This window comes from Triturus cristatus, chromosome 1_2 (genome assembly GCF_964204655.1).
Source record: "Triturus cristatus chromosome 1_2, aTriCri1.1, whole genome shotgun sequence".
NCBI classification, from domain to species: Eukaryota; Metazoa; Chordata; class Amphibia; order Caudata; family Salamandridae; genus Triturus; species Triturus cristatus.
Window position 1 is genome coordinate 955890624 of NC_140580.1, and position 17459 is coordinate 955908082.

The 17459-nt window shown below is 39.4% G+C and overlaps 1 protein-coding gene across 8 annotated transcripts in view; it reads left to right on the forward strand.

Moving 5' to 3' along the window:
• Window positions 1-17459, forward strand: part of GRIN1 (glutamate ionotropic receptor NMDA type subunit 1) — a 697943-nt gene that overhangs the window by 670820 nt on the left and 9664 nt on the right. For 2 of the 8 annotated variants that reach the window (XM_085610061.1, XM_085610050.1), the window contains one exon: window positions 3066-3095. The exons of 3 other annotated variants lie outside the window; for them this stretch is intronic. In XM_085610061.1, the coding sequence (XP_085466187.1) occupies window positions 3066-3095 (30 nt within the window). Of the gene's footprint in view, window positions 1-3065; window positions 3358-16493; window positions 16530-17459 lie in introns of all 8 variants that reach the window. 3 more of the 8 variants (XM_085610053.1, XR_014962874.1, XM_085610057.1) reach the window with 3 other exon arrangements.

A 17459-nucleotide genomic window follows, 5' to 3' on the forward strand; every position in this document is an offset into this window, starting at 1 on the left:
AGAATTGGTGGGAGCATGGCACTGATGGGTTGTAGTCCTCTGGAGTAGGCGTGATGAGGGGAGGGGTCCAATGGGGCCACTGAGTACATGGACTTCATGGCGGTGGTTAGTTTCTGCTGGGGTGATGATGGGCCAAGATGTTTGCATTGGTTCTTTGGATAAGACCGGGGGGTGTTTGGTGAGGTCTTTAAGGTTTGGTTGTGGGCTGCGGTTGCTGTAAATGGCAGTGATTCTGATGCTGAACAATTGAGAGAGACTGTTGTAGAGGTCCTGAGGGGGAGTTATTGAGTTGAAGGTGGCTGATGGTGAAGGGGAATCTTTCACAGTGGCAAAGATTTATTTGCTTTTGTTGGTGCTGGCCCCAATGTGGTCCACCAAACTCTACGTTTTCTGGAAGTTACATACATATACTGTCACAGACCTTTAAAAACAGTTTTGTAGAAATAAGTTTATAACGAGAAGCCCAGTCCATCAAATGGTTGAGCAAAAACTGGCCTAAAATCTTTCCACTAGCTTTAAGGAATGCTTTGAGGACAGTAATTACTAATTACCATGTAGTTTACATGTTTCTGTCTAGGCAAATGTATCCTGCCCCTCTAAGCAGCATGTGGTGTGCAAGTCAAAATGGCATTCACAAATACAGAACATCTGAAGCAACCAATTGACTGGTGCTTTAAAGTTAAATTTAAAGTTTAATGTTAAATTGAGAATCAAATATAAGTCTGAAGAACAAATAGGTTGTTTCATGGCATAAAATAACTAATGCTAACACACCTTTTTCTCATATCAATTCTACACATTCTTCTTAGACTGCAAGCATGTTTTTTTCTCTCATTTAGAGGCCTGTAACCACAACAATCACACAAAATCATTTATTTTGGCTGGTATTGGATCTTCCCAGCACCATGGAATTAAAGATTCAAAGGTCTATAGCAAACTATTTCACAGAAGGTTCAAAAACAGAGACAAGGATAAGAGTAGAAGGCCCCTTACCACTTCCCTTATTAGAGAGCATTTATTTCCCTAAGAGACGCCTGTCACCATAACAGGCTACATTCTTATTTGACCAACTAATCTTAATAGATTCTGAACAAGCTTTATTATCCCTACTGTGTACAGTCAGTTCCCTGGTCTAGAGTGATCTGTGTTGAATACATTGTGAGGTGAATGATCACGCACCATCCTCCCACACATATCAAGAGCATATAGACTTTCAAACATCATGGAGCAAAATAAAGGAAAATTCAGGAACTGAATTATCACCCGCAATTATTTCAATGGAGCAGAAATCTAACAAAGAACTCTATTTATCTTTCTAAGGTCCCAGTTGTTGATTGGTCAATTAAAGCATATACTCAAGAGGTTATATTAGACAAATCAATACAATCAATAAAAAAACTCATTACCTCCATGGTCAAAGATGAACATAGGTAGGAATATCTTGGCAATGTATGATACAAAATTGATGTCCTCAATTGATTAATAGGCATTCCATGGGTATTTTGCATTACAACCACTGGTGTGTAACACAAAATCATTAACATGTGTATGTTTTATATCAGAATGGTCTATTCTAGCTATGTAATCAGACGCACAGTACACGTTTTAGATTGAGTTAAATATAAGTTCACAAACTCACTTGCAGAATATTGTTCTTGCCAAGCCTGAAGAGGGACTATATGAACACATAAGAAGATTTGTGATGGATTGAACCTCTATTCCACATGAAATACTCAAATTAAATCATCATTTGGTCTGTAATTAGCTGGTTCAATAGCTGTTAAAAAAACACACCAAGTCAAACACATGTGCATGCATAACAACAACTACTGCAGAAAGTAGAAAGTAGAATTTAAACCTTTACAAAAAAAATGATTGTTCAAATTTCTCATAAACCCTGGAGACAACAGATATAGTTGAAAGCAAGTTTCTAGGATGGAAGTTCAATAGTATGTTGTAATATAGCCTTAAGAGGACTGGCGATTATCAGTTTGTTTCGGTATTTCATCACTAGATGTGTGTTACTTTTGGAATTATAGCCAACATAATGAATTCTACGCCCTTAATGAGTGAATTCAGTCATAATAGTCTCAAGTGGAACTACCTGTACATACCTCACTGTTATTATCTCTATGATCAACTTCCGTTTTTCTAACCTGTGACGAAGGAGCAACGTTGTGATTGTCTTAAGTAAAACCTTTGGCTTGTTCACCCTTGCCAGGAGTTTATCTGTCCAATTATCATGGAAATAATCTGGTGTTTTCAAGAATCATTTTTGGAAACCACAGTGTCCCAAAAAGGCCATAATAAGTTCTCTCATTAACTCTCAACAGGTTTAACGGAAATGATCAAGAAAGTTTGCAAAAGCAAGCACTTAGGAAAATAAGATGATGTAGAAATAGAAGAAACAGAATTTTATTTAAGGCAGTTTACCAGATAAACAATGAGTAAAAGTATATAGTCTGATAATTGGAGTTTCCTTTACTTTTCTTTACCCCTTTTCATTCCTTTCAGAGAGAAGAAAGAGTGGGAAAAGATAGGAATTTATGTTCATGCTATACAAAACTTTATAAATAAATAAATAAAATGCCAATTACCATAGAATTCTCGTTATAACTATCCACCGGAGTTGAGCCAATCACTATGCCCACATCACACAATGGACTTTGAGAGCTCATAACAAGATACAATCAGATCTGGCCCCACTGCTGCAGAAGACGAAGTCTCATTTGTGACATGGAAAGACAAAGAGGTCTTAGTTATGCTTTCATTATTCTGAACAATTAGCACTTTTAAATCAATAAATTTGAATACCTTTTTGCTGACTACTGGCTTCTTACTTCTGGCTATAGTACACATTAGTGAAGCCATTTGTGAGCCAGGTATAAAAATAGAAATTTACTATTTTTTTAGATTCTTAGGCTTTGCAGCTGAATCTGAAAATTAATGGAGTCCTTAATCCACTCCGTAATCATCTAGACCATTGTTATGTGGTGGTGCACTGGACTTTAAATTTCTTATTCTTTTACAGTGACCCTTTGTCCTTTTCATATTTTTTTCCCTAGGACGAACACACTTCTGATTGTGTTGAAGAGGTAAGGACAAGCCGATATCAACATCCTCCACCCCGTCATGTGCAATAGGAATGGGTTTCAATTCCTCTGCAATTTTCTTAAAGCAGGGGGAGCATGTAACACATTCTTGCTCAACTTCTCAATTGATGAACTAGAGATGTAATTGGAGTTAAGTATTTCAACCAGAACAGAGCTTCCAGGAGGTGTCACAGATTTCCTAGTATTCGAACCACGAGTCTCAACATCTCCACTTTTGGGAGCCGTAACCCCACAAGTTTTCAAGGTTAGGCACATATGAAAATTATTGTTGTTAATAGTCGCATTCATTGCCTCAAATGTAGAAGCAACTTATTCAGTTTAGCTAAATGTTTTTAAGTATGTAAGTAGTGTGCCTCATGTAAACTCACAAGTGAGGTAAAGACAAATGCTTAGCATCCAAAATGGCAAGGGTGAACAAGGATCTATTCTAAATAAAGGACTTTTCATCTGCAGCGTGATTATTCATATTAGAAAATAGGACTTAGCATGCCCTGAGGAGTTCTGTAGCAGAGGACCATTTACACGATTGTAAGAGCAGATCTAATTTATCTCTGGAATCAAATGAGGGGTCATAGCCCCCAGCACCAACAAAATCATGTGTCTGAGAAAGTCTGGAGTCAATAGGCCTAAAATCGTTCTGCTGGTCAAACCCTCCTGGGAGAAATCATGTGTCTCGAAGTATTCACAATCAGTGCTCAAATCAAAAATAATCCGCGATTCCTAAGCCCCTAGATAATCACTCCCTCCCCCCTCACACACTATGCACAGTTGCCTTAGTTTCATCACAGAGGAATTTCTGAAGTTCCTGTTTACTTAGCTGTCGACATGGACAAATAAGTCAAGCTAGAAACAATGATGTTCGCAGGAAGAGAAACACCAACTTCAGATTCAAAAACGGTAATCTTACATAATCTTTTCTAATGATTTCGTCCGTATTGTACATCTCATAGAATTTGGTGGGAACAAACAAATACTAATTTCCAATTTCCAGTCCCCCTGTCAGTAATTTCCCCTTTTTCGTTAGCTTGCCACACAAATCAAGAGACAGAGGTTCTGCACCTAAGTCCTTAGATTGGAGACTGAAAACCTTAAAAACAACACGCTAAGCCCCTTTTGTATGCTCCACAGATGCATTCCGTCAGTGAGGCAGAGTCCAAACAGTGGTATGAATTACAGTGGCCCAATGATAGTCAAAACCGAAAGTGATTTTAGCAGCTCAGCACAGGTATATTAAAACATACTGTATATCATTCCTCAAATAAGGGGCCAAACTGAGTCAATCAGAAGTAAGACATTGGTACCAATTCTTCCTTGGTGCATTTCCAAGGGCAATGTTCCTGTGGGCACACTGATTGTACCACTAATGAATTTCACTCAAATGATACTGCTAAGTAGGGGGCCAGATCGCAAAGTCCTAGTCATGAAACTTTGCGCTGAGTATAGATCCTAGTAGGTGCACACACAGAATCCATGATGTCACCTGGACGAATAAGGCCACTAGCTCAGAAATACAGGTGAGTCCCCTCACATGCCCTATCAGTGCTTAAATAAGGGGCTCATTCTCAATTGATGCATTAGAATAGAGAATATGAAAGCATATCACAGTATTCTAGTGGTGGTTTTCCAAGGCCATAGCAACTCCTGTAACCCCATATGTGCATGCACCATACCTTTCAAGTCACAATGCACCTAGGTTTTCCAGTGATCCAAAGCATTTTCATTGGATTCCGAATGGAAACCGTTCCTTCTTTGGGGAATTATTGATATAACATCTAAGTGGGAGTTTTCCCGCTGTTATATAACCATAATATAATCATGTGCAACCCCATGTTGTGGTATCATAATTATCGCTATGTTACAGTACCTGCTATTTTGGGATTTTTTTATTTTACCTTTCAGTGCTGGGATTCAAACCACCTTGCATGAGAGGCTATTGCAGTAGTTGGCCAGCTCAATGAAATCTAAATTAAACTTAGATTCCAGGAAAATGTACCAATGGATATTTTGCTCCTGGCATTTAACTTGAATTTATTTTTCTAAACATTTATAGCAGTATTATTCTTCAACCTTTTTGATCAGTATGAACATGCATTCAGTAAGCAATCCCTTCCTGGTGAGTAAGTTGCAATAAATATCTATTTAGATGCGTTCTCCTGCACTACTTCATTAGGAGCACAGATATATTCACCTAGTTTAGTTTTTCTTAATGCTTGAACCATTTATAGCTGTAATTTGTTTTATTACACTTTCATATATTTTTTTAATTTGTGACAATCTTTTATTCTATTGGGACATTTCTAACTCCACGCAGTTTTTTTAAATATGTGTTTAAACCTCTATTATAAAGTGTACATATTAATTCTTTATTTCTGTTCTTTGTAGCTGTTCTATAGAACCTTAAAGTTTTAGTGCAGAATTGCTAATGTTCTTATTTAGAGTGCCTTATTCTGCCATAACTTTAACTGAGAGTGATTATCGTCTCTCTGTTAGCTTCCAATTGTTCACTTATATTTTGAAATGTCAGGCCCAAGCTAAGCTACTTAACATTTTAATAGGGTAATTCTCATTTTCTATAGATACCACATTCCTTGTCTTTATAGGTTTTTCTGTATTCCTTCTCTATCAAGTGCACAGTTAAATGCATTCCCAATTTTTGTTTCGATGGAGCATGCCACACCAAAGCTATGCATACCCACTCCGGTGGTCATTTAACAAAAAGTCACATTTTAATGTTAATAACATACGACCACTGCTTCACTCCACTTTTAACTTTCTACCGGTCCTTTGGCCTTTACCCTCCACGGTCACATAACCTATTTTATATCTGCAGCAAAGTCTTCATTTGGAAGAGAATCTTTACCAGTGTATGTATTAATTTATTCGGTGATGCAATAGCATATGCTTTACTGAAGCCGAAGTTGGTCAAGTAATCAGCATCACCTTTGTCCACTGCACTTGGAACAACAACAAATTGTTGTGATAAGATTTATTACAAACCCATGCCAGTGTCTATTCAATTACCCACTGTGATGTACATTCACTTATCACTTGTTCCTGTATTATGCTAGGTATTTCAAGTAATGCTTTTGAGGCAGTAATTACTGTATTACTCTTTTTGAATACTGGTATAAGTTCAGACCTTCTCGAATATTCTGCCTTCATGTGTCTCCAGTGATTCCAAATATGTATGTATTAGTTTACACATTTATTTATTTAGTTGGCTATGTATTTATTTATGTTAGCCCTTGATATAGTGTGAGCAAGACTCCGACCATAGGGTGGAAGAGTGATTTACAGCATAGTACAACAGTACCTGTTAAAGATGGTAGCATGTAATTGCAGCTGAGGGAAACCTACTGCATTGACAGAGACATATAAATTCTCAATTTTGAAGGAAGGTATGAAGAATGCATCAGGTCTTTAGAAAACTGTTGTTTCAGCTCGCTCTTGCACATAAAGATTACCTCAATCATTATCAGCCCAATTTAATTTTGTTCTACTACCTTGGTTGTGGTGTTCTCCATGGAGCAGTCTAAGTTTAATTAAACAATGGACTCACTTGGGGTGTGTATTTGGAACAGTCTACCCTTTAAACTGTAGCACAAGTTATATCTTAAAAAACTGAACCAGAACCCAAAATCATATCTCTTCTAACTGGCTCCTCATTTTCAGCTGTGCAGGCAATTGTTTAGCAAGTACACTCCCTAGAGACCATGGGGCATTTTATCAAGAAATGGCGTTACAATTATCGCCGCTTTAGCTGCAGAAAACTGCCGCTAAAGCTGCGATAATGGGCTTGATAATATGCCTTTGAGAATTCCAATAGAAGCCCATGTTCTGGTGTCAACATGGGCTTCTATGGGAATTCTCTGCGGCATATTATCGAGCCCATTATCGCCACTTTAGCAGCAGTTTCCTGGCGCTAAAGCGGCGATAATTTTAACGCCGTGCTTGATAATATGACCCCATGTCGGCTGCATTGATCAGAAGAAATTGTCTCTCCATTTGCGGATCTAGGTACTCGGTAAGGATTCCACTGTCTTCAACTTAAGTTAAGCGCTGAATCAAAGCTTTCACACAGTCATTATTTTATAGACAGGTTTCTGCGGCTTGGGACGTTCAGGGTTCTCAATTAGAGTGACAGGGGCGAAATTAGTGACTCAGCATTGTTGTTCCAGAGTCAGTGATACCAGGCTTGAAGGCTTTTCACAACAGAGGTATTCATTGTCTTATAACAAGGATTGTTAATCGATGGACAATTCCATATTTCCTACTTATGAGACTCTCCCATAACTCCTTCTATTCTTGTTGAGATAGCTTTTGCACTGATATATTTGTCAATCTGTCAGTATTGGATAACTAATGACTGTGTGAGTAATCCAGGTATCTTTGACTTGTGAATTCGTCTACTATCATTATTTGTTTAAGTGCATCTGTGCTTACCTTTCACTTTTTAAGAAGGAGACCAAAGTTCCCCTTGCCCCCAGTTGTTTGTTATCTCTAAGGGAATAAGTGAGTATATCTGGCATTTTATGCCTGCCTGGCTGCCTGCCTGATCTTGAGCGCCCTCTCCATTAAGGTGGACCTGTGCTTGCAGAAATTACGGCTATTAAGGCCCAGGATACCCACCCCACTGAGCACTTTTGGCCTATTTTTCTCTATCATATATGTTTAAATGTTACAGGGCAAGTGGAAGGCAGGGTTCCTTTTAACTCCCAGAAAGAGATCAAATATGCACCACAGAAAGAGTAATGATAATAGATCCTATGCCCCTAGATATTGATCCGGAAATACCATTCACAAATGATTTAACTTTGAAAGGACTGCATTTTATTGCATGCATTTAAAAGCTGTGATTTAGCATTTTGACCGAACCCATAAAAACTGAGTTTGACTACTGATCAGACTTTTACACTGCTAACTAACACCCCCTACAACCATTAATGAGCTACAGGATCGTCCGCTAATGAATCCACGACTATGGGTTGTGTGTTTAAAGCTGGGTTGAGCAATCGTAAGAAAAAGATCTTCTACGTGAACTGGAAGACTTCTCTGCAGTCTTCCTCCGCTAACCATAGAAGAAAGGGAGTTTTACAGTAGAGTTATTAACTTCTTAAAATATGCATGTTACTCGGTTATGTTGCCACTTCAGGAGGATATATATATCCGAGCACTCTAGCTACGTCCGAATACAATACATTCGATCTTTGCATGCATTTTAGATCCACTGCCTCTTCAACTGAGTAAATAGCTGTCGGAGTCATTCTAAATAAGTATCTTGAAGGGAGATCGGCGTAGCAGGACCACAGAGATCACCGAGCGCTGCCTGAAAAGGATGCCTGTGTGCAGTTTCAGTAAAATCATCTTCGTAATTATTTTAACAAGATGTTTTAAGTGCATTCCCTGCCTCCCACATTCTTATCTGTGGCTCACAACGTGTTCAAAATAGAGGATGACTCTGGGGACTAAACAGAGTACGAGGCAAGGATCAGCCGTACAGATGGGTGTTGTAATAGTTCCTTCTTCACAGATTACCTAGACATGCCTTCTACACCTCGCTGCACATTGCTTGTTTGGCTTTGGCTTTCACTTGTCATCTACTTTCGATCAGGACGGATCCGTGGTTAAATGCTCCAGTAATATATAGGGTTACTCAAGTGATAAAGTATTCAGTTGCCCCTGAAGCTGCAAGGCATTGAGATGTATTCTTATTTAACGCCCTTTCACCGTGATGGTATCCTTAATTGAAAGCAACAGTAGCAACAGTAGACATGAAACATACACTACAAGAAGCATGACCTATCAGCATTTTTTATGCTGCCCATGCTATGCTCATGCCTGCTCTAAGCAGACAGTTAGAGTTACTTTAGAATGTAGTGCCCATCGAGTGCACGAAATGAGCATTTCATAGGCGTAAAGGGGTGTGCACGTAAGAAAGTTTGCATCCGGGGACTTGACGGGCATTCTCAGTCTGTTGGAACTGGGCAACGAGTGGGGAGCAGTTGACACAAATTGGCTCTCAGAACAGTCATTGTCATTGACTAGAGGCAAAACTCACATTGAGACACATTTAACTAATGGGCAGTCATTTGCAGAGGTTCTGGCTTTGTTGGAGTGGTCACTTGAGTCCCTAGTTGCTCTCTAGCCTTGAGAATCGTAGATCCTGTGAACAAAGGGAGCACAGGAGACCCTCAGGGTGAAGCAGGGTGTCATCATTCACAGAGCTCAGTGTATAGGACGTTACAATCCTCAGCAGGAAAGAGACATTACAGTAGCATGTCCAGTGCAAAAAGACACCGACCTAAGTTTTGGGTGTTTCAGCAGATAGTCTGATGATGCCAAAGCTGTTCGGATCAGTAGCACGCCTGCTGCAGTGTTAATCTAGCGCAAATCATTTTAATAGCCTCAGGGAAGATATGTAGACACTTGAAACACATGAGGCCAACAGGGCTGGAAACAATGAGGATAATATCAAGGCTGGAAGGGCAGCCTGTTTGCTACAAAAATTGAGCATGTCATTTTATATACACAAAATACTAACCCAATTTGAAGTCACGTATGACCATTAGTGAACAGACCATGATTAAAATACAGACAATGAAAGGGGGGAAAAGAAAGATACCTACTGGTAAACCCAAAGGGTTGTTAAGACTGCCCTCACCCACTAAATATTGGCATGCTTCATCATAGGGCCGCTAACACACCCTGGTGCAGACCAACACACAATGGAGTGCTTATTTTTTTATAGAAAAGAAAATAATATTTTCAAAAGAAGGATGCCAATTGCAGAAAGAAAGATGTTTAAAACGATCTAAGTGGGTTCCCCTATATTTATTTATTATTGGCCCTCCTTGACAGGGTTACACATTTAGAATGGGTATACAGGAGGAGCTACATCTTTTTTTTATCATATCTGCCTGTACTGACATGTTTCAGCCATTACCAAACGTCCTACTGGGTCACTGGCCTTCCTCAGGATACTGATCCCTCATTCAAATCCTAATCCCTTCTAGTTTATTTAACCAGATGGTAAGGATACCATCTGGTTAAATGCCTTGCCTTTTGGTAGACACACTCATAATGGATACCCGAGTCTCATTATTGCTTCTTCAAACTCAGGGTCAGAGTGGGAACGTCACCCTATAGTCTCACTTTCGTCAATGTCGGCTTCTCCTTTCTTGCCACTTTGCACCCTCCAAAGCTCAGACAGATTTCGCATAAACTGAAGCATCAAAATCACATTCCTGTATGGGAAGGACCAGCATGTCTACTTGAGGAATTAATGCAACAGGGCAGTTTTGGTCTTGTTATACCTTAATCCTGCTTCCAACACATTCCAACGCCAAATAATCATGATTTGCTATATAAAGATTATTAGGATTACGAATCTAGAATTACTAATACTAATACTCTGAGATAAAAATATTTCTAGTACGTGTAAGCAAGTTCAACCAACAAATATACATCCACCACTTGCAGAGTTCTGCAGTCGTGGGCACTATCTCTGTTTTGATTAAATGTGTTTAACTACAGCATTAACTATATAGAACTAATCTTTTGAATGTCTAGATTCCTCTTGCAAGACCCAGTCAATGTAGGCATCAGCATACCTTAACAAAAGTCTGGTTTCTAACCTGTTCGGCTTAAATATACAACCAAACAGAAGTCTTATTTTTTTGGCGTTTGAACAACAGCCTTAGGAAAAAAAGAGCCTTATGTTTAATACATTTACGTTTAAAGGAACCTGCATTTTGTTAAAAACCAAAGATGATCCCATATATACACACCTCAACACTGCATGAGCGCATAAAAAAATGTGAAAGTTCTTGGAGGTAAAAAAGTGTCAAACTGATAACCCTAGGTAATACATTTTGGCCTCCCAAAACATATTACCTGAATAAAAAGACAATAATGAGGAGCCCAAAGTTGTCACAGAAAAGCCTAAATTGTGATTTACCAGCCTAAATCTTTAAAACCAAGCAATTGATGATCAAAGCAACAGCAAATAAAAAAAAAGATCCTTCTAGAGCATAAATATTTAAGCAGGAGACATACAAAATAGCATTTCTGTTTCTCAGCGATATGAGGGGAGTGGAGAAAGCTTTGACCCGCCAAATTACAGAGAGAGAATGGCAAAATGGTACCAGTGATAAGCGACGTGGAAGTTGTGTAAGGTAGATTGTGCAGAGGGAGTCGAGTCAGTCAGTCAAAAAGATTGTTTATTTAGATCTTCGGTACCCAAACATGGATAAGCATACACACATAGCGATCTTCGTTTTAAAAACCAACTCGCGTTAAAAACTATATAATACCCATCTGAGGGAGTCTTTTTGCATTTCTAAAAGAAGGCAATAAAGATGAGAATGATTTTCCCGCTCAACCCATTCTGCTTATGTCATCCTAATAATCTACGATGGCTAGATGTGGCAGCACAAATCAAATCGAAAACCATCATGACCTTTCACATACTAACATACAAAACCATCTCTCACACCTTAACATCAGATCGCACTTTATATCCTTATAGCCACGTTAAGATTGGTTACACAACATGATCATTCCACAGTGGATGGAGACAATTCTCAGTCATACCACCTGCAAAGTGAGCTCCCCTCCAGGGGAATCTAAGACAAGAAACAGACTTAAATTTCAGAAAGCTACTTAAGAAACACTAATTGACCATAAACTATGAACAACATAAATGTTCCCCTGACACACTTATTAGAACAAAAGTGTTTGGAACCGAGGGGACTCACACTACATGAGTTGTTATCTCCATTAGTAGTTATCACACCTTTGACTGAGTATTTGACTGATAGTTTGGGCGGCGCAGAATGCAGATATATCCTGCCAGGCTATGTCATATTACCAGGTTTCATTTGCCATGCAACACCCAGGGGTTTCTTCTAGGCACAGAGCTTTCTGGGGGAAGCCAGGGATGAGAAAAATGTTCAACATAATGTTGAATCCTCAGACTTAGCTAAAGCTCTCTTAAAGACCTTGACTGTGATCCAAAGACTGTCTTTTGTCTGTTAGATCTTCTGTGGGAGAATATTCCTCAACTTTGCTCACTGTCATGCCAACCGCTGACCTACTAAGCTCCTTTCATCTGGGAAATACCTGGGAAAAACACAGAAAGCAATTGGCACAACTAAGAACCAAAGCCCATATGAATCTGTGACATTAAAGGTCGCACAGGCATCTACTGCCAACTCTAGGTACGATAAAAATCAACACTTTTAATTGGCAGATGTTACTATTTGATCAGTGCTGGTGTAACAAACATGATCTTGCATCATTATGCCAAAAAAGCTTGACCGTGCCATCCTGCATCATCTGCAGTATCTTGATTGCACTAGTTCGAACCCATGTTTAAGTGGCCCGACCAAGACAAAGCCCCACCTAGTAACAGTGCTCCTCGCTGACATGTCTCGAGATAAACTGGGTGAGTTTTTTTGCACTCTTGAGTTGATTGCTTTCTTCACTACCTCAATGATAGGCTTATTCATTGATAAATCATAATCAAAAGACACACTCACATTCTTCTGCAGTTTTAAGGTCTGGGAAAATACATTGAACTGTAAAGGTTTATGAATTTTATTTATGAATAAATAGCAATGCCAGAAAACGAAAATATTGATAAAACAGGAATTGGATTTAACCATAGGGTCCTGAAGATAGGGGTTATTTCCTAATGCTATTCATGTCTACTGCTAGTCAGTGTGGATATCCTGATGTCAGGAGATTGCCAAAATCATCTGTGACTTAGTTCCGTCAAGAATAAGGGAAGGGATCATCAAAAGAAGCTACTTATTCGAGAAAAACAGTATGTATATGCCCCAGATTTTTAGTAACAATGACAAATAATGCACAGTAAAGTTATTTAGAAAATTGGTTTCAAAATGGGGATTTGTGAGAGATTACGGGACATTTACAGTGTTACACTAAACATTTTACATTATGCATTAGCGGAATCATGGTGGTGCTCTCTGTGAGACGTAAGTGGAGGCAGTTTTGTTCACCGAGAGAGGAGCTGGTGGATGAGCTGGTGCACATGGTTAGCCTGTCTGCTTGCAGTGTTTAGGATGTGACGGGTGGCGACCTGTTGACCTGGAAGGGTTACCTACTTGATCAGAAGAGTGGAAGGAGGCTGAAGATACCTTACCATTATATAAAATAATTGCTAATTCTTTCTAAAGAAGACTGGGTGTATATATGAGAACAATCTATAAAATAATCTTTTAATCTACCAAAATATTGTTAAAATCAATTATATTCAATGTCTGTAGAGTTACATGACAGCTTAAAAATAGTCCAATTCATGACACAAATGTCTCCCAATGACAATGAATTAGCAATTATTTTACATAATGCTAATTTAAAGGTTAGTTGCCTAGGGATTTGTTTGTACAATTGTATTTTCCCTGCCCATGGGACTGATATCAGTAGCAGGGGGTCCTGATATCCGCACTGAAGAGAAAGCGTTTGCAGTGGTACCACAGTGCAGCTCAGCACATCTGTCCTGTGTGTTGAGAGTCAAACATTTTAGATAATTAGACAATACTGGTCTGACTTCTTGAAATTGTGATAAATAACTGCCAAAAGTTAAAAACAAATGCACTTGCACTTCTTCTTGTTACATAAGAAGTTTTCCATCATTCCATTGCACTTAGGGTTTTTAGAATCTAAATATGAAGATACCTATGAGCTAATGCTGTAATAAGTCTGGGCAGTACTATTCCAGCAGGATCCGTGCATCAACACCAGATTAAGGATAGTATTCAATAAAGGTCCAGATCATCTCCCAATCACCTGTACTGGTGGCATGTGAGGTACTTGTTAGTTTTAAGTTCCAGCTACTGTAAAGCTTTACACAGCTAAGGAGTCTAGGATGATTATTTGGCAAAACACTCACATTCCCATAGCCACATGAACCCTAGGGGTGAGGACAATAAAATGGAAGTCATTGTTTTGTGTTTCTTTTGTGTATCTGTACATTTCCAAACGCTGATGCATATTGTGTTATGTGTAGATTGTCTCTCTCAAGATGTTCAAATGCAACTATCTAAGCAGCATGTTTCCTCTTTGTGTGTAAGAAGTGAAGTGCATGTATATGTTCTATGGTTGTGTGGTGAACGTGAAAGAGACACGGCTAGTGACAAAGTGCTGATTTGAGAATTACCGAAATTAAACTGCATAACAATGTTCACTACTCGACATGTACACATGCATCCTTTGTCGTTTCACAAAGTTGTCCCGCATACATGGTGCAGCACACGGTTACATTGGCTAGCCAACACTCCCGTTGAGCCAAGGGGGAAACAGAGTTCACAATGTCAAGCCAATACACAGCAAAATCCACTCAGAGTTCGGATTTGCTACAATGAATGTGATAACAGTCTACACATAGCACTTCCCCTATCAGTTCCTCATTTTGCAAACACAATTGAGTTTTGGTAGTTGGTACCACGACAGCCCATCACCCAGTAGCAGAATGTAATCAAAGACTCCACTCTGAAGGGTAACTCTAAAGAAACGTCGCCCAGGCACTAAGGCAGAAGTTGTGAACAAGAAGATTTCCACTGATCTGATTAATGTCATCTTCATATCTTCAGAGTTTTCATTCAAAACGAGCTTGACTATAGCACAAACAGACAGCTCTGAAAAATATTACTCAATCACCGATACGTTTCACCACGTGTAGTTCTAGTCAGTGTGATGTTGCTGGCATGCTTTCAGTAGGACCCAGGGCCAGATGTATCAGTGCCACCCACTACCTTCAAGAAATGGTAGGCATGATCACTTCAGTGAAACGAACAGAAGTGAAGTATTACTTTGAAGTGGTTTGTAAAAGGAAAGCCCTGAACTGGATTATGGCTTCACAGTGACATGGAGTCATCTGATGATAATCATAGTAGATGCTATATTTTTAATAATGCTTGCATTTAGGATTTTTCACAAACCAAACGAGTGCTCTGTGAATGCGTTAGTTACCTTAGCTTATTTGCTCATCAGTGCACCCAGAGTATAATTCAGTTGAATCAAATTTCTCAGGCATGTGACCTCCGGCTGCTGGAACAAGAACTCGCCTCTTATAGCCAACACGAAGGGACACTCTTGTCATCTACCACCTCTTGTGTCAGCACCGTAGGCTTGCCAGGGTATGGTGTTGTGGGCACCATGGGCCCGGGTTGGTGCACCTACTGCCGGTACAACCCCTAGCAGTACAACAGGGGCAGCCTTATTTTCTCTGCATAATGAATTATGTCAAATATGGAAGGTAATATTTGGCAACCTGACACTGACCCACAGCAACATAAGGCAATATTGATACCGTATCCAGGGCTCTAGAACACAGTTCCTTCCCTTATTGCTATCTTTGAGCTAATTCAGGAAGGAAGTAGTTAGAACTTACCTTTTTACTTTGTGTCATCTATTACCAAACTTGTGACTGTGTATCCATCCCGGTGCCCCTGTACCTGCTCTCTAGCTAGCCACAGTTAACAAGAAATATAAGGAACCATTCAAACAAATTAAATATGGAAATGCCCTCACTGCTGAATATTTATCTGTTCTGTGCAAAGTACTCGTCTTTCATAAGGGATCAAAGCTTCACTATGTAAATACACCAGTTGAAAAATGTTAACGATAATATGTGGGTAAGATATATAGGTTGTATTAAAGCTTGAAACAGTAAACTCAAGGCAGGGATCTGCTAACAAAATGCATGCCCGTTTATTGCCTTTACCTGCAGTTCTATCAGAATCATTGCTCACCCATTGTAACACAACTTAACACTCCCTCATCCACCCTTCTAATTTCCTGAGCTTACCATCCATTCACTCATTCCCTCCCTCAATAGCCCAAACCATGGCCCGCGCCTGAAATCCTCTCCAGCTCCCCAATTCATTTGCAGTGCCTCGACCCACTACCAGCTCCACTATGCCCACCTATTGCCTCTACCGCATTCACATGGCCAAATGCCCTCCTATTACTAAAGTGCAACACCCAGAACCTCCGTGCCCCTCCCTGTTAATGTTATTGTGCACAAGCGATGCAATTTATTAAGACTTAGTTTAAAAAAGGGACCAAAAGACAGTTGTTTTAATATTTTTTTGTGTGAAAATGAGCGAGTGACCTGCTCAGCACCATACATACATAGGCCTTAACTCCTTTTTAAAAACATTCTTGTTTATTTTAATTATTGATGGTTAGTATATTAATATGGTGCTTAAACATAGTGGCTAACCAAAGAGCTAAAAGTCTTAGAAGACGTGATACCAGATACGCCGCCATTGACTGGTTTGGCAAGTGGTTTGCTGGAATAGATGCTTATGTAATATTTTTCTTGAAATTAAATATGTTTTCCTCTTCTCTCAGTGACTCTGGAAGTTTGTTGCAAGCCTTGAGCCCCAGGTAGGATAGGCGTTTGCCTCCCACCAAGGATCTGTTCATTTTTTGGATTAACAGAATGTTGTTACGGGCTGAATGTAGGTTTCTTGTTGGGTGGTAATTGGTTATCCTTGCTTTGATTTGTTTCAAAGTATTGCCATTACAATTTCATGCATCGATGTCAGCAATTTATGTTTGATTTGTGCCGCCCCTGGATGCCAATGTAGTTTTCTTTCAACCGTGAAGGTATGTGTTATTTGACTGTCTTTAAATCACAAAGCACATGGCTTTTTCTACTCTATGTCCGGTTGAACTATTTAGCTCCCAGATAAGTAAAGGGAAGCACCGTCCTAGCATCACTCATCTTTAACACCTCACGACTTGCTTGTGTTCAGAAAAAAACAATTCTGCCCCTTCACCACCAAATAATGTCATGTCCAGGGCACGCTCCCTCACATAGGGTCACGACAAAATACATCACCGCCAATCAACAGTTGACAAAATCTCTCCTGTGACAAGACTGCATTAAAAACAGCAACATGCTAGCTCTTAGTGAGGAGATAATTGATGTACTATTCTCTTGTCTTCTCGTTCCTTTGCTGATGATATGTGGAAACCACATGAATTTCAGATCCACGGATGTAGCTTTATGATTAGAGGGCCCGAACCTGCAGAAGACCAAGGAGAACATTCCATAACATGCTTGCTTGATCTTAATTTAGAACATAGTGAAGTTTAGCACTGCATTACATATTGTTTGCAATGGTCACTGCTGTCTTCTGGTAGTAAAAACCATGGTTTATATTTTGGTTATTCAGGCAGAATACAAACAGTGCATTTTGCAGGCTAGTTACCCAAAATGGTTTCCTCCTTCTTGGGTGTTTTGAGCAGGAGCTTCAGTGTAGCATGTACTTTGTATGCCGGGAGGTTGGATTGCATGACTTACTCTTCCCA